This window comes from Psammomys obesus, unplaced genomic scaffold, assembly GCF_907164565.1.
Source record: "Psammomys obesus unplaced genomic scaffold, mPsaObe1.curated_primary_1811, whole genome shotgun sequence".
In the NCBI taxonomy this organism is placed as follows: Eukaryota; Metazoa; Chordata; class Mammalia; order Rodentia; family Muridae; genus Psammomys; species Psammomys obesus.
In genome coordinates, this window is record NW_026588752.1 from 6,548,552 (window position 1) to 6,571,530 (window position 22,979).

Below are 22,979 nucleotides of genomic sequence, written 5' to 3' on the forward strand. Positions count from 1 at the left end.
CAGATTCACATGAGAAGCCAAGATAGAAAAGTGCAACTTTATGTGTCTTGCAGGGCTGGGGCAGCAGCAGGGAGCGGGGACAGCTTCATGTTGTGCCACAGGAAGTCCAAGAAGGTGGCTGCTTGCAGTGTCCGGCTAAGCCGCTGAAAGTGCCGCTCTAGAGGAAGACAGAGGAGGTTGAGGCTAGGGTAAGGGGTTGTCTTTGAACCTACCAGGAGCTTCCCTGGACCCAGGGCCACGTCCCATACCAGTGTAGGGCAGCAGGGCCTCCAGTGTACCCCGCACTCCCTCATAGGCCAGCAGTTCCTCGGGGGCCTCATGCCGCAGCAGCACAGCAAGCACAGCCTGGGCCTCATGGCAGTGTCTAGAATTGGTGTTCCAGGTGACACAGAAGCGCAGCAGGGCCTCTGCAGGTGACAGGGATGGTCACACTGCTTGTTGGGCCTTTCCACCCCATTCTGCCCACCAGGACACCCCCTCCCCAGGCTGGTCCCTTCCAGCCTGCTCACAACCTTTTTGGTCTCGTCGCAATCGGAGCACAGTGGCCTCCAGCTTCTCACAGGCCTCAGGATCCCTCCGGATGGCTGCGAGAGGGAAGTCTGGGCTTGAGGAAAGGGTTTATTGATTCCCGGAGCACCACCCCCCAGCCTCCTCCTGGGGCACGCACTAACCCTGGATAACAGTCAGCACGGTGTGGGGACGATCCAGGGAGATGGCGAGGCCTAGTGCTCGGAGATACCGCTTCTCGTGGAGCAGGTTGTCCAGTTCTTGCTGCCTGGCGGGACAGAGGAAAAAGGACAGGGTCACTCAGAGAGCCTGCCTGGGCCCAAGTACCCCAAGTGTGGGCACTACCTTAACCCATTTCCTGTGCTGCACAGCAGGGAGCACACGGGGCTGCTGCTACTGACTGGATGCAGCAGCTGCCGCTGCTAGGACATGGAGCTGGTACTGCTAGGACATGCAAGGGATGCTCCTGCTGACGGGATGCCCAGACTTACTTGATCACCTGCTCTTCCCGTTTGGCCTGCTCTTCTGCCTGCTCAGCTTCTGTCACATCCTGGGATCAAATCAGGGTCAGACAAGCCCCAGTGCTGTCCTTTACCCTGCCTCATCCCACCCCTTAGGGTTCACAACCTTCCAGAGAACGATTCGGGAGTCACTGCCACCGGTGATGGCATGATCATCCAGTCGGCTGCAGTGTAGACCCCAGATCTTGTCCTCGTGAGCATCCAAGGTCCGCACACACTCATTGCTCTTGATTGTCCACAGCTTCAGGAGCCCATCAGAGCCACTGAGGTTGAGAACAGAATGACACAGTATAGGGTATAGGAGCATGTCCCTTACCAGGCACCCCCAGCCCTCTCCTAGCCCACTCACCTAGACAGTAGCTGCGAGCCACGGCTCACAAAGGCCACCTTCAGCACAGAAGCATCATGTCCCTCAAATGTCTGCAGGGAAGCGATAGAGTGAGCCAAGTCTTATGAGTGAGTGTGAGATGTTACTGGAAAGGGGATGGGACTAGGGGAATATTTACCTTAAGACAACTGAAGTCCTGCAGTGCCCAGAGCTTGATGGTGCCATCTGCAGAGGCTGTGGCCAGCACCTGGTCTGTGGGTGAGAACTGGACATTCCAGAGACCACGTCGGTGGCCTGAAAAAACACCTAACAGTTGGCACTGAGGCAAGGCCCAGAGTTTAGCTGTGCGGTCCTGTGAGCCTGTAGCTAACAGCTTGTCATTGGGGGAGACAGCCAAACTGTTGATGTCCTGGTGATGAAAGCAAGTATAAAACTTAGGCATCCATCAGCAAAGGCCCAGCCACACCCCATCCCAGAGGCCACATGTGGCTACTTTGTCATGGCAGCGCTGGGTGGTCTGAGCTTGTAGAAGCAGGGGGCCACTGTCCACAGCTGTGTTCTTGGACAATAGGGCTTCAGGGAGGGGCCATAGCTTCACAGTACAGTCCTGACTGCCTGTCACCAGGAATGATTCTTTGAGCCTATAGCCAACAAGAAAGAGGGAGACACTGCTCAGGCCAAAGGACACTGTCTGTACTGCACCAGGATCTAGTCTTCTGCACTATGACCAGAGGGGTTACCTTGGCATGCAGACTGGCCTACAACACCCCAAATGCCTCTGCCTGCACCATCAAACCTCTGTGTCACCTGGTTCCAACCACAGGGTCAAGATCTTAAAGAAAGGTCACCTTCTCTAGCAGGACCTTGTTCTTGTTCAATGTCCTTTTCTCTATTTCAAATCCTTCCCATTTTGCCCACCTTCCAAGGCCACTTCCAAAAAATCTGCCATGGCACCTGAGTCTTCCTGTCTCTCTGTTCTGCATCTTTGCTAAAGCCTCACAGTGTGGCCAAATCAGCACACTCATTCTCCACCCTGTGCTAGAATCCAATGTCTTCGGCCTCTACCTCCTTGGATACACCTGGGTCCAGTTCTGATACACTACCTAGAACAGCAGACGGTGCCCACGCTGTGTGTGTGTCCAGAGCCCTGGGCTACACAGGCCACTTGGCCAGCCTTGTTCATCCTCCAGATGCGTATGCTCTGATCCTGCAGAGATAAGGGATGGAAGAGAAATGATGAGTTCTGTTGCACTGGTTTTCACCTACAAGGCCTGTACCTTCAACTTTTTTTTTTTTTTTTTTTTTTTTTTTTTAAGACAGGATTTCTCTGTGTAGCCCTGGCTGTCCTAGAACTCACTTGTTAGACCAGGCTGGCCTTGAACTCACAGAGATCAACCTGCTTCTGCCTCCCCAATGCTGGGCTTAAAGGCATGTGCCACCACCGCCCAGCTGCCTTCATATCTCTTAGGAGGTCTCACCTTGGCACAGCTGGCAAAAAGCCACCCCTTCCGGAACACATCCAGGGCCAGGACAATGTCTGGGAGAGAGGTGAAGAGTGATCAGAGACCAAGTATAACAAGGAGGCAGCAAAGGGAACTATCAAATTCAGGCTAAGGTGCCAGGGATGTCAGAGGGCTTGCCTGTGTGACCATGGAGAATCTGACACGCCAAAGTCTGTAGCTCAAATACTTTCAGGCAAGGGCTGTTAGAAGCCACAACAATGTGGGAGTCATTGGGCCCAAGGAACCGGACATCCAACACCTCTTCGCTATAGCCAGCAAACTGTGGGGGGTAGGAAGGTCATGAGTAAGGGCCTGTGTGAAAGGAAGCCAGAAGCCCAAGCCCTGCACTGGGCAGGGACACGTGCCTACCTGTTTCTGCAACTGTAAAGAATGTGCCTCATAGATCAGCAGGTTGTGATCAGCAGTAACAGTAAGGAGCAGGCCAGCAGGGCGGGCCAGGGTACAATGGGTCAGTTCCTGCCGTAGGCCTGGCATTTGTGACTGCGTGTATACACATTGCCCGGAAGCTGCCTCCCACACACGGAGGATCCCTGTAGGAGAACAAGGGCTGTTAGGGGAATGAGGTCTACAGGCTTCACCCAGCCCCCTGGTCCACATGTAGCCAGCCCCTCACACCTTGGTCACCAGCTGTTAAGAAGTGTAGGCCTGAGTTCTTCACACCCAGAGCAGGTGCTGGCTCTTCAGGCAATAGCACAGCGGCTTCTGTGCTCTGTGGATAAGCAAGGTCAGAGTCTATACAACCATGCCTCCCATCCCTGCCCCATTCACCAACCCTGGCCTGCGGGCAACCATACCTCAAACACTGGAACCGTCCTTGTGGTCTGGTAGCTCTGAAGGTCCCAAACTATGCAGATCTTATCGCGGCCAGAGCTGAGGAGAAAGAGTTCCCTCGGTTCCAGTCTCAGCCTCGGTACACACCGACCCTTGCACCCAAGCCCTGTGTGACCAGCCACTGACCTGAGCATAGTGTGACCATCCTCGCTAAAGGACAGGGAAGTGACAGCACTATAGTGTGCGGTCAGTACAGCCAGACATGAGCGGTCCTGCAGTGACCACACTCGGATAGAGGCGTCTACGGCTGAGGAGAAGAGCAGCAGGCGGGAGGGGTCTGGATGGAAGGCCACCAAACTGAAAGCAAGTCGAGACAAATGAGCGGTACTCCCGGGGGGGGGGGGGGGCGCATCTGCTCACCCCTCCTCCACCGCCCTACTCACTGCACGACGCCAGGTGAGCCACGAAAGTGGTGTGTCCCATAATGCTGCACAACGTCCCAGACACGCACAGCCCCATCACAGCCACCTGTGGGAATGTGTTTGGGGTTAGGGGGTGTACAAAATCCTTGCCCTTGTGCCCTCCAGCACACCCACCTACCTGGGGTCCTTCCTACCTGTGGCTAACAGTGTAGAGGTGGCGTCAAAAGCCATGGAGGCCACGGGAGCTGTGTGGATCGCCTTCCACAGGCGAGTGACGGTGCCTTCTCGCCAGGCCCACTGAGCCAGCAGCAGTGCCCGGCTGGCTGTTACCAGTACCTGGGGGGAGGGTGTGGGACAAGACATGTTCACCAATTCAGTGTGGAAGGGAGGTACCACAGCTTACCCACCACCCCTACCCATCATACCTCATCATCAGGACTGAGGTCAAAGGCAGTAATGTCCTCTTGGTCCTCCTGAGGGAAGAGTGGGAATACAGAGCACTGTAAGAATGTGCTGCCCTCCCCTCAAGCCCCCCGAAACCACTCCAGCCTGTCCTCACCTGCTCTAGGCTCCTAAGCAAAGCCCCTGAAGCCACGTCTAGGATGTTGACTTTGGTACCACAGACACAGAAGAGGTTATGGCCAGTCTGGTCCAGCTAGGGATGAAAGTGTCTCAGCCAAGGGACTGTTCAGTACTCCCTACCCCTCTACCCTGCCCCCGGGGGTAGTTACCTGTACTTTCCCACCCTTGTAGAAAGGTTCAATCTTTCGATCAACAGCATAGCTGGAAAGAGAACAAGATACTGAGTGATCGCCCAACTCCCTTGGACCAGTGGCCAGCTGTGCTGGGTGCTAGCCTGGAGATGAGCCAAATCCCTGACTTTGCAGGGTGTCTAGGCAGCAGCAGGAACCCAGGGCTAGAACAAGCAGCTCAGTGGGAGGATGCTTCACATTATTCAGAGGCTGAAACCCAGAGCCAGTTGGTGAGCATGCCTGTGTGGATTTTGTGGAGTCCTCATGTAGTTTGAAGAGGCGGGCCTGAATCAGGTGAAGAAAGCCCAACAGCAGCCCAGGCTTCAGAAAAGAGTTGTTTTTTTTTTTTTTTTTTTTTTTGTTTGTTGGTGGGGGGGGGGGCCCTGATAGCTGGGGGAGGCCAGAAAAAGGTAACATACAACATACTCTCAAACTCTTCCCCAGCGAGGGCCAGCATGGCACTAGGTCAACAAGTCTTCTTCCTCCAGCAGCATTTGCTTTCTCCCTGCCTAGCTGTCATACTACTGTCATCCTCTTTCTTACTCTCTCTATTGCGTTGGTCCAACCTGAGTCACTGCACTTTTCTGAGGACTAGAGGGGGTGGCCATTCCAGTATCCTCAGTGGGTTCCCAGCCCACGCTCTCATCTCAGCTGTCAGTGCCTTTCAGAACTGAAGGCTGTCACTGCAGCGTTTAACGCTTCCCCTCCTCTCACATGCTCCTGGGAGCTTTCCCTGGACTTCTGCCTATCATTCTTTCTACTTTTCCCTTCCTTTTTTTTTTTTTTTTTTGAGACAAGAATTCTCTGTAACAGGTCAGCTGCCTCTACCCTGTATGCGGCCTGGGTTGGTCTTTCCAAATGCCAATGCCCCACTGTCCCAATCCCCTAAGTCCATTCCCTGGAAGTCTGCCCAAGATAAAACCTGCCTCTGATGCTGTACACCCAGTTAACCCATCAGCACAGATGCTGGCAGCATTGAGATTTCTCTTTGCCAGCCCTTACCATAATCCAATCTACTCAGAGATAGATGAAGATTAATTGCCTGGAAACTAGACTCTACGAATAAACTGGGAGCTATTCACAGCAAGAGGAACTGACTGAGCACAGGACTCAAGTCCCTGTATCACAGTGAACGCCCCTCAACTCCTGGCTTTCTTTCCGGGTTCCTCCCCATTTCCCTTCACCCTCAACGCCTCTGCCCAGGACTTACTTGGCTTTGAAGCGACACACTCCCGCCGCAGTCTCGGCCATGTCCTAGCACAGCGGATCCCTGCAAGCTCGGATCCCTCCAAGCTCAGCAGCCTTTGGCCGCGTGAAGCAGCCAGCGCGCTACTCTGTACTCCAAGGCACGTTGTGATGACATCAGGAGCCGCAACTACTTTGACGTCATCACCACGCGCGCGGGAGACATAGTTATTGTGGGTACCGGCTTCTGCGACCAGGAGCGGAAATGGAAGGCGGTTCCGAGCCCAGAGGCTGGCAGTGGCTACGTTGTTGAATGTCTTGCATTTTAATGGTTATTAATTTACTATTTTAGTTTGTTTACTGTTATTTTAATTCTTTTTTTTTCTTTTCGGTTTCCAAGACACGGTATCTACTTGTAGCCTTGGCTGTCTTGGAACTTGCTGTGCAGAGCCGGCTGTCTTCAAACTCACAGAGATCTGCCTCTGCCTTTGCCGGGACTAAAGGGGTGTGCCACCACCGCCCTACTACCTGGCCTTTAACCTTTTTTGTTTGTTTGTTTGTTTTTGGAGACAGGGTTCCTCATTGTAGCCTTGGCTGTCCTGGACTAGCTTTGTAGACCAGGCTGGCCTTGAACTCACAGAGATCTGCCTGTCTCTGCCTCCCCGAGTGCTGGGGTTATGGGCGTGCGCCACCGCGCCTGGCTCCAGGCCTTTTATCTTTTTATTTATTTATTTGTTTTTAAGATTTATTTATTATGTATACAATGTTCAGCCTGCATGCCAGAAGAGGGCATCAGATCTCACTATAGGTGGTTATGAGAGCCACCATGTGGTTGCCGGAAATTGAACTCGGGACCTCTAAAAGAGCAGCCCGTACTCTTAACCTCTGAGCCATCTCCCCAACCTCCAGGCTTTTTATCTTAACTGGGATTTTTTTAAATGCTTTTGGCCTGCGCACAGGTTGGTCGTGCCTTTAAGCCCCGTATTCAGAAGGCGGAGACAAACAGATCTCTCTGGCTTGGTCTACGAAATGAGTTTCAAGTCAACCAGGGCTATGTAGTGAAAACCTATCTCAAATGCCTTTTTTTTTTTTTTTAATTAAATGTTTTTGGAAATGGTTCTTTTGGCCCTCAGCAGGTACCTGGCATATGTTACCATCTAGGGGTCTTAATCAGATTCATTTTCTCTGTCAATAAAAGAATTAAAAGGTGGAGGAGGGGGGAAACACCTCAAGTGCAACAGATGACAGCAGAGAAATCTCAAAAACAGCAAATAGGGGCTGGAGAGATGGCTCAGGTTAAGAACACTGGCTGTTCTTCCAAAGGTCCCGAGTTCAATTCCCAGCACCCACATGGTGGCTCACAACCATCTATAATGTGATCTGGTGCGCAGACACACATGCAGGCAGAATGTGGTATAATTAATAAATAAAAAAATCTAAAAAAACGAACAAACAAACAGCAAATAGGACCAGACAGAATAAGCAGGTGAAGAAAGATCTTTATGAACGGTGAGGAGACATACGTACAGCAGGCATAAAGACCCCCTACAGTGCAGAAGAGGCACTCAGAAGACCAAAACCCAGCTTCCTGAAAGCCCAGAGTTTTTAAAGTCTCTGAAGGGCCTTTCATCCCCTAATTTAGAGTTGGTGCTTTGAAGAAAAGCAGGATGGCTGATTAGGCCACAACTGTTGTGTCAAGCTGACCCAGGCTTGAACTTGTTGAGCCAGTCCATTCTCAGGGACCTTACTGGCACGTGAAAAAGTCTCTAAGACCAAACCAGTGGTGATGGTTCATGCCCTTAATCCCAGCACTCAGGAGGCAGGGGCAGCTGGGATCTCTGAGTTTGAGACCACTGAAGACTAGACTACAGAGAGTTCCAAGACAGCCAGGATTACACAGAAGTCGGGGGAGGGGGTGTCCAAAAGACCTTTGTTTTAAACTGCCAGGGCAGGAGAGTGAGGAAGAAGTTAGCCACCATATTGGAAGTTCAGTACCCTTGTCATGGTTATTCTTGGTTGTCGTCTGGTTTTTCAAGATACAGTTTCTCTGTGTAGCCCTGGCTATTCTAGAACTGCTCTGTAGACCAGGCTGGACTCAAACTCACAGAGATCTGCCTGCCTCTGCCTCCCAAGTGCTGGGATCAAAGGGGTGCAACTGCCATAATCACCAGCCAGCTGTGAATACCCTCTTTTAATCTGGATCTTATGAGGTGCGAAGACACTTTGTTAATCAGGATCTTTTGAGGTAGGAAGATCCACCTTTACTCTGGGCCACATCAGCTGGCAGCCTACCTAAAGGACATGGAAGAAGGAAGCTTGCTCTCTGCCTGGTTACCCTCACCCTCACTCTCACTCGGCCAGTCGCTTTCTTCACTGGCTTCTTCAGGATTCTGCTGTCTACTGAAAACCAGCTGAGATAGCCAGCCTCATGGACTGAAAAACTACTGGCTTCTTGGACCTTTCATTGGTAGACAGCCATGTGTACCAGCTCCACTACAGCCTGTAAGCCATTCTAATAAATCATATATATGTATATATACTATATGTATGTATATATATATATATATATATATGTATGTATTCTGTAAGTTCTGTTCCTCTAGAGAACCCTAACTAATGCAATCCTTATTACCTAGTCACACTTGCTTTCCCTGTCTGCGTATCGTGGAATCTGTCTAACTCTTAGTTCCTCACAGAAATGAAAGTATTCTAAAAAAAGATGCATGTCGTGGCTGGAGAGATGGCTCAGCAGTTTAGAGCGCTTGTTCTTGAAGAGGACCTGGCTTTGATTCCAAGCACTCACATGGTGACCCACAAACATCCGTAACTACATTTCCAGGGTAGCCAGTGACCTCTTCTGACTTCTTAGGGCATCAGGAATGCACATGGCTCACATGCAAACATGCAAGGCAAAGCATTCACACACAGGAAAGAAATCAAGAGATACTCGTGGCACTTGGAAGAGGAGCTGGGTGAGTTTGAGTCCAACCTGTTCTCATAGTGAGTTCTAGGACAGCCAGGACTACCTAGAACTAGACTCCAGAGGAGGAGCTCATCTTCTGGAAAGAGATTTCACAGCTCTAAAAAATTGTCAGAGCACCTTATATAATGGTGGGTCAATAATTGGAGGGGCCACACCTTTTAAAAAGACGTTTTTTCTGTTTCTGTGTGGGTGTTTGCATCTATGTCTGTGCAACCATGAGCATGCCTGAGGAATCCAGAGGAAAGCAGAGTCCGCTGGAACTAGAGCTACACATGCTGTTAGCAAGCCACGTGAGTGCTAGGAATCAAACCCAGGTCCTCTAGAAGATCAGCCAATGCCTTGTTTTGATTTTTTTTTTTTTCAAGACGGGGTTTCTCTGTGTAACAGCCCTGGTTATTGTAGAACATGTTTGGTAGACCAGGCTGGCCTTGAACTCACAGAGATCCACCTGCTTCGGCCTCCAGAGTACAAGCCAGTGCTCTTAATGCTGAGCCAACCAGTCCACAAAATCTTGACAGAGATTTCATAGATTTGCATATTCTTGGCCTTCTGCTTAAATTTTGGTCTCCCTTCAGGACCCATAAGACTGCCTTGGGGTTCACTGGATTTTTGTTCCTTTTTTTTTTTTTTAAAGATTTATTATTTATACAGCATTCTGCTCGCATATACACATGCACACCAGAAGAGGGCGCCAGATCTCATTATAGATGGTATGAGCCACCACCATGTGGTTGCTGGGAATTGAACTCAGGACCTTTGGAAGAACAGGCAGTGCTCTTAACCTCTGAGCCATCTCTCCAGTCCTGTTGCTCTTTTTAATGTGGCTAAATTGAATTTTTTCCCTGCTTTCCAATTTAGCTCTTTAAATAGGCTTATTGAAGATAGGTGGCCCAATATGGTTTGGAGTGTAGATTGTGATCCCCAAGTTTGGTAAGGAGGGAATAAGGCTGCATGTGACGAGGCGTGCTGTCAATCCCAGCACTTGGGGAGGCAGAAGTGGGGGACTCTCTGATTTTGAGGCCAGCCTACATAAGAGAGTTCTAGGCCAATTAGGAGAGTATAACGAGACCCTGTCTCAAAAAGACAAAACAAAAAACAAGTATCTGTTGAACAAAGATGTTTTGTGTGTGAGACACTGCCAGGAAAGAAAACAAAGACGTTGGGGCTGGAGAAATGGCTCAGCAAGTGAAGAGCACTGACTGTTCTTCCAGAGGACTGGGGTTGAATTCCAAGAACCCACATGGCAGCTCACAACTGTCTGTAACTCCTGTTCCAGGGAATCCAACACCTTCACACAGACATACGTGCAGTCAATCACCAATGTACATAAAATAAATTTAAAAAGAAAACAAAGACATCTTTTTGTGTGTGTCACTGGCATGTATGTCTGGGTACCACGTGTGCCTCCTGCCCTCAGAAGCCGCAAAGAGGGCATCAGATCCCATGGAACTGGAGTAACAGATGTTAGCCACTGTGTGGGTAGTGTGATTAAAACAGAGTCCTCTTTCAGAGCAGCTAGTGGTCTTAACCTCTGAGATATCTGATCTTGCCTCAACCTTTTCTTTTATTGAGACAAGGTCTATGTAGCCCCTGCCATCCTAAAATTTCATATGTAGACCAGGCAAGCCTTGAAATCACTTGCCTCTCCTTCTGGGGTGCTGGGTCTAGAGACGTGTGCCACTATTCGTGGTTTAAAACTCCTGATCTTATATAGCTCATTTTCCAGGGACCAAGTAGGATGGCCAGGGAGGAGAGAAAATTCACACTGGTGGATGGCAGGAAGGGACCATTTAAAGTTAGGTAGTTAAAGTCTTTCATTGGGAAATCAACACCTGAGCAACTGAAGTTGTAAAGCTGGGAGGCCTGCAGTTTTCTGGACATGGTGCTTTAAGTTGAGAGGTGGCTGGATGGCTGTGGGGAGGGCAGAGGAGACTAAGAACAAGAGGACACGAATTTCTTTGACTTCTATTCTTGGTTTAGGGTTCTGAGTCATTTGTATTACCAGCTAGGAAGCTATGTAGTTTGGTAAGAAGGTGCAGAAAGGCCACAGGGGAAAAAAGTGGGTTAATTTATGAGGAAGAAAACAGCTTTGCAGGATGGGGACTACTCGGTGGTAGATCCAACTAGGGAAAGAACTTAAGAGTCTAGGAGATCGAGGGTTGGAGGCACATAGCCACAGCCACACAGAGAAACCCCGTCTCAGAAAAAAAAAAGGTGGGGAGAGAACAGTCCAGAGGACAAAGGCCAGTATCTGATGCTTAAGGTCTGCAGAGGTGACAAGGACAACAGAGCACATGGAGGACACAGAGGACATGTGGTGTGAGGTGGGCCAGGCCTGGGCTCAGAGTTTATTTAACTCCTCTATAAGACATTTTGACCCTGCGCACCCCACATCTCAGCCTCCGGGGCAAGCTCAGTCTCCTGGGCCCAGGCGCTCAGGAGCAGGTTGTCATCCTCCAGGAAGTTGCCCAGCTGTGCCAGCTGCCGGCGGATGAGGTTGGTCGTGCGGTGCACCCGGCGCACACGCCCCAGCAGGCTCAACAGCAGGGTCCGGTTGCGCTCATGGCGCTGGACCCAAGCGTCACGTAGCTCGCGGTAGCAGTTGTGTTGCTCACCCTCCGAGGCAGCCAGAGGGGCCCCACAGCCTAAGGGGCAGCGCCGCTGTCCGCCCTGCTGGCAGTGCTGGCGGTGCTCATCTAGGACCCCGCGCAGAACCCTCGCAGTGCAGCCCTCATTGGGGCAGGCCATCAGCTCGAAGGGGCATGAGTCCTGGTGCCCTTTGCGATGAGCCAGGGGGCAGGTCACCAAGCACCCAGCTGCAGCGTTCTTGCACTAGAAAGTATGAGAAAGCTCAGTATGAATTAAACTAAGTTAGGCATTCGTAGCTGGGGCTCCCATTGTAATCCCTAACCTATGATAGCCACTGACTATGAAACAAGTGAACTCTGAAGCCTCCTAAGCGTTTGTGGTTCCAAGTTTCTCTATTTTGAAATGTTAGAGGGCTGAAGAGTAACGGCACTTCATCGTTGAAGATCGTTTATAATCCCCACATTACACCTGAGGTTCTTAGGGACTCAGAAAGGATAAGCAGCTTGCTAAAGTCACACAGCAAGTGGTAGACTCATTGTTTATACTCTTCTGCCCTATGACCTTTAACCTGTACTTGTTCCTGCTACCTCTTCTGGGCTGTCTCCCCTCTCCCCAGAAAGATAGGCATGGACACTCAGAGCTACCTTGACTTGTAGGCGGCCAATGGTTTTCCGGAGTTTATTCACTTGGACCATTTTTCTCCTTTTCACCTCTTTTCTACAGCAGGGACAGGTGTTTTGTCTAGAGGAAGGGCATGGTATGACGTTGGAAGCGGAAGGGGACAGGTGGAAGTCATAAGCCAGGCAGAGCAAGTCTCCATTAGGTGACCCAGCTAGTCCTTCCCTTTCCAGCAGGAGGTGGCATAAAGGGAGTATTACAGTGAGCTTTTGGCTCCCAAGCTGAGGCTGGGGATTTCAGACACCAGGGAGCAACTGCACACACAGGCTTAGTGTCCCAGATTTTGCAGCTGAGTCTCAGAGCCATTGGAGCCCAGCTTTTGGCAGACTTTCCCACTGGCCATAGGAACTGGGCCCCGGCCTCAGGCCCACCCTCCTGTATTCCCAATGGCACCTGGCTAGCCACTGGAAGATGCACTTTTTGCAGAAGATGTGACCGCATGGCAACCTCATTGGCCTCTTGAGAACCCCATGGCAGACAGAACACAGGAAGTTGCAGTCAGGAGGGCTGGCAAAGAGGTTGAGATCGTACCCACCACTCTGCAAAGGCAAGCTTGATGTTAAGGTCAAGGCCAGGGTGGGACCAGCCTCCAAGCCCCTTTACCCAGGCACTCATACCAGCAAGATACCTTGGCAATCTTTTGATAGTGGGCCAGGGTATATAAAGAAACTCATAAGCCAGATGCGGTGGGCACACTGGGAGGTAGCAGCAGGTGGATCTCTGTGAATTCGAGGCCAGCCTGGTCTACAAAACGAGTCCAGAACAGTCAAGGCTACACAGAGAAACCCTGTCTCAATCAATCAACCAACCAACCAACCAACCAACCAACCAAAAAAAAACTAAGTGGAGAGCCTGGAGGGGTCACCACCCACTTCTAGGCTGCATTAGTTAGAGTTAAAAGCTGAAAAGCTTTTCTGAAAAGCTTCATTGTCCCACAAAGTGACTGTCATCCATTCTCAGGGATAGGATCTGTTTCTAGACAGCTGGGTAGCTGTCTGGAATTGAGTACAAATCTCAGAGCTGGTGGAAAGAGGCCAGAGGCTCACCATGATCTGTGTCTGCACGGCAGCTCCACTGAGAGCAAGGCCTCCGAAGCCTCCATTTCATAGCACATGTGGACCGACATCACAGTGGCATTGTCCGGCTTAGGCCAATCACAGCTCTGGGCCAGAGCCCACCTTGCTTTACTCTGAAGGTGAGTGGTAAGGTAGCCTCAACTCAGTCGCCTTGGATTCTCTCCCTTGCCTTGGTTGTGATTGACTCCTGATTCCTAAGCAAGAGAACCAAGTCTTTAGGACCTCGATCCCCAAAACCAGCAGGATCACAGGGGCTTGCTGCTTCCTCCACTATCATTTCCCCAAGACCATGTCCTATAAGCAGGAGGCCCATCCTGTGAAAAGCCCCCAGGGTTTTCAACAAATCTTTAAGAAAGCTCTTGAGTAAACTGTGGTATCCAGGTTGTAGTGTACTTTTTTCCCCTTTGGGCATAATATGGTCTCCATATTGGTACAGAGGTCATAGTGGCTACAGAATACAAGAGACTGAGGTTACAGTAATGGAGCTGCTGACATTCAAGTCTCCCTTTTAGCCAGGCAGTGCTGGAGTATAGCTTGCCTCATGACTTTAATGCCAACCCAGGCAGGCGCAGCTCTGAATTTTATGGGGCCACATGTGCTCAGTAGGCTGAACCTCAGTGGGACCATATACCTTGGTCATCGATGGTGCCCCATTTGGGAAAAAACAATGCTAACGCACTCCTGCAAGTTTGCTTTAGTCTAGGTAGTCATCTTTTAAAAATTTTTTTAACCACATGTAGTTATGTCTGGAATGTGGGTGAGCTTGGATGCCAGAGCTGTAAGAGCTGGAGTTAGATCCTCTTAACAGCTGAGCCATCTCTAGCCCTGTGATCCTATTTTGTATTGAAATAGGGTCTCGCTATTGTCACCTTGGCTGGCCTGGAACTGTTTTTGTAGACCACGTTTGAAAGGCTTAAGTAGACTCCTTCTTAGAGCCAAGAACCAGTCTCAAAAAAAAAAAAAAAAAAAAAAAGGTGGCCCCGAAATCACAAGGCTCTGCTTCCCTTGGATACCCAGATGCTGACTGCTGGAAACCCTCCAAAAACATACACACACGACAATTTAAGTTAAATCATTTTATTTGAGGGAAAAACCCGGACCCTGCCATATTCTCGAACGAGGCGGCGGTTACGAAGACCTCCAAATCCAGTGGAACCTGCGAAGAAATGACGTGGTTAGGATCGCTGCCACAAGCCGGCGGGCCGGAGCGGCGCGGCGATCCGGAATGTAGGGGCCTGGGTTTCACCCTCCCACACTGGGGCAGCGGGCGGTGAGCTGAGGCCCCTGTGGCTCTGGGCGCCGAATCTCACCTCCGGCCACAAGCCAACGCCGAGGATGATTTTCAACGAACGCCCACTAACCGGGTCAACAGCGTACGCAGCAAGAGGCCGATGAGCAACTTACCCGAGCAGAGCGACAACACGCGTGGAGTACTCCCCGGAGGACCAAGTGTGGCCAGCCCGAACATTTATAGCCCCACCTAGTCCGGGGTAAGGAGCGGCTTCAGGGAAGGGAGGTGCGCAGGCGCAAACAGAGCGTGGCGGGGGCGGAACAAGACGCAGCCAATCACCGCCTGCGGGTGAGCAGTCGAGATCTCGCGGTTCTTGGTGCACTATAAAAACTCCCTTCCGCACGGCCTCGGTCTTCTTCTTCTTCGGGAAAACACGTGAGTCTGCGTGAGTGGATCACGGCCTTGCTCTCCGGCCTGTGGTAATCCGTGGACATCCGGACGGAGACACCCTTCAGAGGACCGTCCCGTTCCGGAGCTCCGAGCGTTCGCACAGTCTAGGGGTCTGCTCAGTGCTTTCTGTTTCTCTTTTGTCTCTGTAGCAAATGGCGGATGACGCCGGTGCAGCCGGAGGGCCGGGAGGGCCCGGCGGCCCAGGACTAGGAGGCCGCGGCGGCTTCCGCGGAGGGTTCGGCAGCGGTCTTAGGGGCCGCGGTCGTGGTCGGGGCCGTGGGCGTGGCCGGGGCCGCGGGGCTCGTGGCGGTAAAGCCGAAGACAAGGAGGTAGGTCCGGGCCGCGGGCAGGGCGGGCTGCCCGTGCACCGGACGCAGAGGCAGCCCTTTGACTGGTGTCTTCCTGCAGTGGATCCCTGTCACCAAGCTGGGCCGCCTGGTTAAGGACATGAAGATAAAGTCCTTGGAGGAGATCTATCTGTTCTCCCTGCCCATTAAGGTACAAGAAAGCCTCCGTGCAGAAATGTTTGGGCGGGACGTTGTGTCGTGTGTGCTGCCACATAAGTTGTCAGGGTTGAGTAAAAGACCAACTCTTGCCTGCTGATAGTTAACAAATTAACATTTCCCACAAATTTGTTCTAGGAATCTGAGATTATCGACTTTTTCCTGGGTGCATCCCTAAAGGATGAGGTACTAAAAATCATGCCAGTGCAGAAGCAGACACGGGCTGGCCAGCGGACCAGGTTCAAGGTATTGTATTTACTTGGCAAGGTGGAACTGCTTAAACAATGGGGTGAGCAAAACTCTCTCACTCTGCATAGTTACACTAGGTATTGCCCGTGTGACTTTCGTACGGGGAGAGAGAGAAAATGAGTTCCTCAAGTGCCTTGGATTGGCCTTACAGTGGCCTCTCTTGCCTAGTGGAACACCACAGGTTCTGGTTGGGATGTGCTGGTGTAAGGTACCACCAGCCAGCCATTTCACCTAAGTCTTTTCACAGGCTTTTGTCGCTATTGGGGACTACAATGGTCACGTTGGTCTTGGTGTTAAGTGTTCCAAGGAGGTAGCCACTGCCATCCGAGGAGCCATCATCTTGGCCAAGCTTTCCATCGTCCCTGTGCGAAGAGGCTATTGGGGCAACAAGATTGGCAAACCCCACACTGTTCCGTGCAAGGTGACAGGCCGCTGTGGCTCTGTTTTGGTGCGTCTTATCCCTGCCCCCAGAGGCACTGGCATTGTCTCTGCTCCTGTGCCCAAGAAGCTACTGATGATGGCCGGTATTGATGACTGCTACACATCAGCCAGGGGCTGCACTGCCACCCTGGGCAACTTTGGTAGGTAGCTCATAGTTGCCAGCCTCTCGGCTCCGCTGGATTACACGGGCCCAGTGTGTGGTTGGCATATTTTTAAGGGGGGGGGGGGGGATTGGCCCTCCTAATGCACGGCAGACTTGCCCCAAAGTGGCTTCTCTGTTCCTAGGAGTGCAACAGCTCCTTGCTGGGCAGCGCTTTTTATCCTTAAGTCAAGCCACTAACCCTCTTTACTGTTTTTTCAGCCAAGGCCACCTTTGATGCCATCTCCAAGACTTATAGCTACCTGACCCCTGACCTTTGGAAAGAGACTGTGTTCACCAAGTCTCCTTATCAGGTATGCTGGTCAGCTTGGTCTGTTGGCTGCCTTTAAATTAACTCTTAGCTAAGAGTTGGGGTGCATATTGTACCAATATGTCATGCTTCTCTTTTTAGGAATTCACTGATCATCTTGTGAAAACCCACACCAGAGTCTCTGTTCAGAGGACCCAGGCTCCAGCTGTGGCTACCACATAAGGGTTTTTTTATACAAGAAAAATAAAGTGAATTAAATCTGTTAGTGTTTTTTTTTTTTTTTTGTCTGTATCCCCCAGACTCACATCTCAGCATTTAGTGGACACCAGAAACAGGCCATGTGCAGTCTATCATTTTATTTCAAGAATTCTTGTAGCTGGAATCTTACGCAGCAGCAGCCTCTTTAGCAGCCTTCCTCTCTTGCAGCATCCTCTGCTTCTGCTTTGCCAGGCACTTTCTGGCAGAACAATAGGCTCCCAGGTCAAAGTCTGGAGAAAGATGGGGCATGGAGGGTTTGTCACATGCACAGGTATTTGGGGCAAGAAAGTCCCAGTGCTGACCCACAGCTATGCACAACCGAGAAGACAGGGTTTTAATAAGGCTGAGTTACTTACAGCGGTCATGGTAGGCTTTAGCCACCTGCGTGAACTGCTCCAATTCCTTGGCACAATTCTGGGTTGCACTTTCTCCTTCCCTCTGCTGACAAGCCTTAAACCTCTCCTGAATGATGTTGAGGATTTCCTGGTCAACTTTGCTGAAAGCACAAGGGATAGAAATACCTATCTCAAGGTTTTGAAAGGATACAAGCCTGTCTCAGCTCAGGAGTCTTTCTCCAGGAGGATGTGCAGGTACACTGGATAAGGCCACCCTGTGGCACAAAGTCTGTGTTCCCTGCTGCTCACTTACTAGTCCCTTCTCCACTGCATCTCAGCCTCAAAGATACACAAGACGTCACCCTCTTTGCATTCTGTGATGTCTGGCACACGACGATACTGTCGGTGGTAGTAGTAGGTTCGGTTTTTGGCGTGCTGTTTCTCAATAAATTCTGTGAAAACACCAAAAATCAATGGCCAGTGAGCTCATACAGCCTTAGGTTAGGTGTCTATATAAAGTTCCAAGCTTTTACAGAAACAGTCAATGAAGGACTGGCTACAGTGGTTGACAGCTACCACCTTCAGTTGCATGACATCTCACCTTGGGCCCCTACCTTACAGGGCAGGTCTTTATAGAACAGACATACTCTGCTGAGAATTAATATAGTTGGGCCCACAGCACCCAGAGTTTGAGTAGACGAGGCTCCATTAGGAATTCGGTAATAGGACCCAATGTTTTCCACTGGTAAGTTAAAATAGCACAGGGTGCAGACATCCAGGCATTATAAGATGCCTCCAAAATGGAGGTGACTTTACTGCAGTAATGCACCTGGGACTACCTTCCTAATCCAAGGACCACCTGTAAGCCAGGGGCAGTGACGTGTGTCTGTAAACCAAGCCACTAGGAAGCTGACAAAGGTATTTGCTATGTTGACCTGGACAACACTGAACATGCTGTCTCACAAAGAAGCCACTGAAATCAGCTCAACACTTAGAGGAGAGAAAAACAAATCACTTAAGCATGCTCTGCACCCCAAATGCTGGATAAATGAGCTGCTTAATTGACCGGACGAAGAGTCCAACATGATTCTGGGCTGCTCACCATTCTGGCAAACAGGACCAAGGGCTGAATGGTCCATTCTCTGGGAGCAGGGATAAAGAGCATAGCCATTTAAAACACCCCTTTGCACGAATGAAACTGGCCCAAAGAGAAGGATGACCACCCTGACCATGCAGATGGATTGCAAATAGCCTATTTCAACAAGGACTTATTGACCAGCAACTGCACACACCAAGGACAGGGCCTTGCCTTCCCGACCACTACCAGTTTTTTGTATTTGTTTTGTTTTAGAGACAGGGTTTCCCTGAGTGGCCTTGGCTATCATGAGACTTGCTATGTAGACCGGGCTGGCCTCGTACCCAAAGATTCACCTGCCTCAGTCTTCCCAGCGCTGGGATTAAAGGCGTGCGCCACCGCCAGGATTCCGACTACCACCGCTTAAAAGAGCGACCAGGGTCGACAGTAGTGGGGATTCCGCTGAGAGCATAAAGAATTATGAACAGGGGCCAGTCCCCGGAAAAAGTGGGTTATCCCACGGTGCAGCAGGGGCGACGGGAGGTCCTGGGAAGTGATATGGAGTGCAGCGGGGAAACAAAAGGAGGTGATGATTCCCCCCAGTGGCAAGAGGTTAACTTGTATATCCCTTTTGGATTTACAATCCCTAGACCAATACTTTCCCTTGCCACAGTGGCTGCAAAACCCTTGGGCGTTTCTGGGTGTCTCGGATAAGGCAGAGGGTGTCCTAGGTGCATTGGGGAGGTTAAGACACGATTTGGACTCGGGGTCTTTGGGTGCGGGACAGCGACGTGTCCAGGGGCGGTAGTCTAGGGGGCGGGAACTAGACGTGGGATCCGTAGGGTACCGGAATCTCCACTGAGCGGGCGGAATCCTAGACCCTGTACCTCTCACGAGGGTCACGGGCCGGTCCACGACGAGTTCATAGGCCTTCGTCAGGTAGGTGATAGGGTTGGGGAGCGAGGTTTGCGGCGACGGAGCCGGTGTGCGGCGCGGGGGCTCGGGGTACACATCCTTGTCCCAAGAGTCCGGCATAGCTTAAGCAGGACCTCCGGGTCGACCTTGCAACTCACTCCGCGTCTGGACCAGCTCGGCCCGCTAAGGACGCGGAGACCTCTACGCCTGCGCGGAAAGGCGGCAGCTGCGTCTGCGCAGTGGGCAGCCGCGAGGCACCACGGGATCGTACCTCGCCTCTCGGGCGCCCCCTTGTGGTTCTCAAGGCACCGTGGCATCCCGGTTTAGTTGGACAGAGATTACCAGATGCCTTGCAAGGCTTTGCTGTGACCTACCGGCTAAGATAGCAGGGAACGAGGTGAAAACGGCTTGGCAAGAGCACACAATTCAACGACTAATAGAAACACCAAACGCCCTCACTACTCCAGGAAGCCATTCTGGTCTGGCCTGCTCTGGGCTCTGCCCAGGTCCCTCATGGGCTTGTGGGTGCCAGTGAACCTGGGGCTTCTCCGAAGAGGCTGAGCTTGTCCCTGTGGTCAATGAGGAAAAAGGGTCTCCTATCCTAGGCACAGAGAGCTTCTGGGGGTCCTGTTCTGGTCCTGAGCTCTTTTGCTCTGAGTTGTCCACTGTCCAGGACTGTACTGGACAGTACAGTTTAGAACCTGGTTTTGCAGCCTGGGAAGTGGAAATCCTCACTTCTGCCATCTAGGTGCTGGTCCCCTCCTGCCAGAATTGGGGACTAAGAATATAGAATTTATCAGTTGCACAGACTTACCACAATCCAGTATTACACAAACATCAGCTTATGACAGCTAACTCAGACCCAAAAATCAACATGTTGGTAGCATAGAATGTATCTAATGCAAAATCACTATCCTGGAGGAACATCTTGAGCTTAGTGGATTCAGTAATTCTACAACTACAGAACCTTGATCCTGTAACAATAGACTCTTGGGATAGAGAAAATAATCTTAGTTCTTGGGAGCAAAGGCAGGTGGAACTCTGAGCTCCAGGAGAGCCAAGGCTACACTGAGAAATATTGTCGAGAGAGAGAGAGAGAGAGAGAGAGAGAGAGAGAGAGAGAGAGAAAGAGAGAGAGAAAAGATATATATCCAGGGCACAGTGGCACAGACCTGTAGTTGGAGCTACACAATGAACTGCATTGGGATGATCATTTGAATTCAGAAGTTCAAGACCAGCCATTTATATAGGTTTATGCATATAAGCTTGCCATTTTGACTGAGGCAGGAGGATTGCCACGAGTTCAAGGCCAGATGGGCTATAATATGAGACCTTTTCTCAAAAGAAAAAGAAAGAGCTGGAGAGATGGTTTATCAGTTGAGAAGACTTCCCAAGGACCTGGGTTTGATGCCCGCCACTCACACGGTGGTTCATAACTGTCTATAACTCCAGCTCCAGGGAATCCGATGACCTTTTCTAGCCTTCAAGGACACCAGGTATACAGGTGGAGCACAGACATACATGCAGGCAAAACACCCATACACATAAAATAAATTTTAATTAAAAAAAAAGGAAAAAGCCTGGTGATGGTGGCACACACCTTTAATCCCAGCACTCAGGAGGCAGAGGCAGGTGGATATCTGTGAGTTTGAGGCCAGCCTGATCTACAAAGTTAGTTCCAGGACAGCAAGGCTACACAAAGAACCCCCCCTCCAAAAAAAAAAAACCCCACAAAACAACAACAACAAAAGAACAAAAGAAAGAAACTGAAGTTGAGGCCTTGAAAAAATGCTGCTCACTGGCTTGCTCTTCAAGGCTGAGTCAGCCTGCTTTCTCATAGAACCTGGTATCACCCACAGTGGAGCCTCCTACATTAGTTTTTAATCAAGAAATGCCTTAGGGGCTTACTTATAGGCCAATCTTATGGGAACATTGTCTCAATTGAGGTTCCTTCTTGCCAGATGACCTTGGCTTTTGTCAAGTTGACAAAAACAAAACAAAACAAACAAACAAACAAAAAACCTAGCCAGAACAGATACTTGTATGAATTTGTTTTTATGTTTCTTTGATTCTTTGTTTATGACAGGGTCTTAGGTATTACAGGCTAGCCTTCAAGGTAGTATGTAGCTGATGATGGCTTTAAATTTCTGATCCTCCTGCCTCTACATCCCAAGTGTAAGTGTTGGGGTTATGGTTGTATATTGCTGTGCCTGTTTTTTTTAATAATTAAAAATATTTTAATATTAACCACAGTTTATTCACTTTGTATCCCAGCTGTAGCCCCTTTCCTCATTCCCTCCCAATTCCACCCTCCCTCTCTCATCTCCACCCATGCCCCTTTCCAAGTTCACTGATGGGGGGGTCCTCCTCCCCTTCCATCTGACCCTAGCCTACCCAGTCTCATCAGGACTGGCTGCATTGTCTTTTTCTGTGGACTGGTAAGGCTGCTCCTCCTTCAGGGGGAGGTGATCAAAAAGCCAGCCACTGAGTTCATGTCAGAAACAGTCACTGTTCTCCTTACTAGGGAACCCACTTGGATATTGAACTGCCATGGGCTACATCTGTGCAGTGGTGCTAGGTTATCTCCATGCCTGGTCCTTGGTTGGAGTATCAGTTTCAGAAAATACCCCTGTGCCCAGACTATGCCTGATTTTTGCTGTGCTGGAGACTAAACCAAGGGTTTTGTGCATACCAGGCAAGTACTCTATTAACTGACCTACACTTTTAGCCCTGCTATTTTTCTTTTCCTTCCTTCCTTCCATTCTTTCTTTTCCTTCCTTCCATTCTTTCTTTTCCTTCCTTCCTTCCATTCTTTTTCTTCCTTCTTTCCTTCCTTCCTTCCTTCCTTCCTTTCTTTTCTTCCTTCCTTCCTTCCTTCCTTCCTTCTTTCTTTCTTTCTTTTTTTCTTTCTTTCTTTTGACAGGATTTCTCCTTGTAGCCCTGGCTGCCGTGGCACTTGCTCTGTAGACCAGGCTGTCCTTGAACTCACAGAGCTCCACCTACCTCTGCCTCCCAAGTGCTAGAATTTGAAGGCCTGTACCACCAAGCCCATCTTGCCTTCACGCTTTTGACTTGAGTTCTGCCTTGGCTTCTCTCAATGATGGACTGTGCTGAGGGTGTATAAGCCAAATAAATTCTTTCCTCCCCAGGTTGCTTTTGATTATGATGTCTTTAAATTTTTATTTTATTGTATTTTTTTATGTAGAAGTGTTTTGCTTGCCCATGTGTCTTTGCCCCACATGCATGCAGTGCCCATGGAGGCCAGAAGAAGATGTCGGATTCCCAGAAACTGGAGTTATAGACAGTTGTGAGTCATCATGTGGGCACTGGGAATTGAACTGGGTCCTTAGGAAGAACAGCTAGAGCTTTTAACTTTTGAGCTATGACTCCGGAGTCATTCATGGTGTCTTTATTGTAGCAGTAGAGCTTACAACTCTCAGGAGAGGAGACCTCTTTACCAGACTCAGATTTTCCTTCTGGTTGTGGCCTAAGATCAGGCCACAGTAGCCCTTGTCCTTAAAGAGTCATCACCCAGTCCGCAGGACCTTGGAAGAAAAAATGCTATCCCTGGTCCCAGGTGATCTCACCACTGCAGGCTGCCCATCTAATGCCCCTCCCAGGTTTGTTTCTGGCATCAAAAGCCATGCTGGCTACAGAAGCTGGCCAAGGAGCCTGCCAGGTGCTAAATCTGGGATCTGGCAGCTGAGTGTTCTGGCCCTGTCATTCGACCTCTGGTGCCTGTTGGGGAGGCCCCTTCCTGACCTGCAGGGATCGGCC

The 22,979-nt window shown here is 50.4% G+C and overlaps 4 protein-coding genes, 1 long non-coding RNA gene and 3 other non-coding genes across 9 annotated transcripts; 3 read left to right on the forward strand and 5 right to left on the reverse strand.

Moving 5' to 3' along the window:
• Positions 1 to 4: 4 nt before the first annotated feature.
• On the reverse strand, positions 5 to 6,184 carry Tbl3 (transducin beta like 3). The gene is made up of 22 exons (XM_055604825.1): positions 6,035 to 6,184; positions 4,804 to 4,855; positions 4,632 to 4,727; positions 4,498 to 4,545; positions 4,267 to 4,408; positions 4,094 to 4,178; positions 3,837 to 4,007; positions 3,674 to 3,749; positions 3,495 to 3,588; positions 3,228 to 3,409; positions 2,997 to 3,138; positions 2,835 to 2,893; positions 2,460 to 2,563; positions 1,850 to 1,997; positions 1,535 to 1,765; positions 1,378 to 1,448; positions 1,135 to 1,291; positions 999 to 1,057; positions 672 to 775; positions 513 to 584; positions 249 to 407; positions 5 to 157 (listed from the first exon to the last, which is right to left on the reverse strand). The coding sequence occupies exons 1-22, from the start codon at positions 6,073 to 6,075 to the stop codon at positions 39 to 41; spliced, it is 2,412 nt and encodes an 803-aa protein (XP_055460800.1). The 5' UTR covers positions 6,076 to 6,184; the 3' UTR covers positions 5 to 38.
• Positions 6,185 to 11,353: 5,169 nt separating this feature from the next.
• Rnf151 (ring finger protein 151) lies at positions 11,354 to 12,874 on the reverse strand. The gene is made up of 4 exons (XM_055604390.1): positions 12,863 to 12,874; positions 12,653 to 12,798; positions 12,226 to 12,322; positions 11,354 to 11,824 (listed from the first exon to the last, which is right to left on the reverse strand). Exons 1-4 carry the CDS (start codon positions 12,872 to 12,874, stop codon positions 11,354 to 11,356), a joined length of 726 nt encoding a protein of 241 aa, XP_055460365.1.
• A 1,522-nt stretch (positions 12,875 to 14,396) lies between these two features.
• Positions 14,397 to 14,864, reverse strand: LOC129674581 (uncharacterized). Its single transcript, XR_008719810.1, has 2 exons — positions 14,740 to 14,864; positions 14,397 to 14,491 (listed from the first exon to the last, which is right to left on the reverse strand). It is a non-coding gene; the product is annotated as an uncharacterized LOC129674581 (long non-coding RNA).
• On the reverse strand, positions 14,559 to 14,686 carry LOC129674746 (small nucleolar RNA ACA64). The gene has a single exon (XR_008719843.1). It is a non-coding gene; the product is annotated as a small nucleolar RNA ACA64 (small nucleolar RNA).
• Positions 14,865 to 14,978: 114 nt separating the features above from the next.
• On the forward strand, positions 14,979 to 16,884 carry Rps2 (ribosomal protein S2). Of its 2 annotated transcripts, none has more exons than XM_055604660.1 (7): positions 14,979 to 15,011; positions 15,166 to 15,345; positions 15,425 to 15,514; positions 15,658 to 15,765; positions 16,016 to 16,349; positions 16,571 to 16,662; positions 16,761 to 16,884. In XM_055604660.1, exons 2-7 carry the CDS (start codon positions 15,169 to 15,171, stop codon positions 16,839 to 16,841), a joined length of 882 nt encoding a protein of 293 aa, XP_055460635.1. In that variant the 5' UTR covers positions 14,979 to 15,011; positions 15,166 to 15,168; the 3' UTR covers positions 16,842 to 16,884. The 2 variants fall into 2 exon arrangements, with proteins under 2 accessions (XP_055460635.1, XP_055460633.1); XM_055604658.1 differs by having other exon boundaries at positions 14,983 to 15,001.
• Positions 15,818 to 15,951, forward strand: LOC129674730 (small nucleolar RNA SNORA64/SNORA10 family). The gene has a single exon (XR_008719833.1). It is a non-coding gene; the product is annotated as a small nucleolar RNA SNORA64/SNORA10 family (small nucleolar RNA).
• LOC129674731 (small nucleolar RNA SNORA64/SNORA10 family) lies at positions 16,370 to 16,507 on the forward strand. The gene has a single exon (XR_008719835.1). It is a non-coding gene; the product is annotated as a small nucleolar RNA SNORA64/SNORA10 family (small nucleolar RNA).
• A 76-nt stretch (positions 16,885 to 16,960) lies between the features above and the next one.
• Ndufb10 (NADH:ubiquinone oxidoreductase subunit B10) lies at positions 16,961 to 19,427 on the reverse strand. The gene is made up of 4 exons (XM_055604661.1): positions 19,175 to 19,427; positions 17,526 to 17,664; positions 17,234 to 17,373; positions 16,961 to 17,107 (listed from the first exon to the last, which is right to left on the reverse strand). Exons 1-4 carry the CDS (start codon positions 19,320 to 19,322, stop codon positions 17,004 to 17,006), a joined length of 531 nt encoding a protein of 176 aa, XP_055460636.1. The 5' UTR covers positions 19,323 to 19,427; the 3' UTR covers positions 16,961 to 17,003.
• Between the last annotated feature and the right edge of the window lie 3,552 nt (positions 19,428 to 22,979).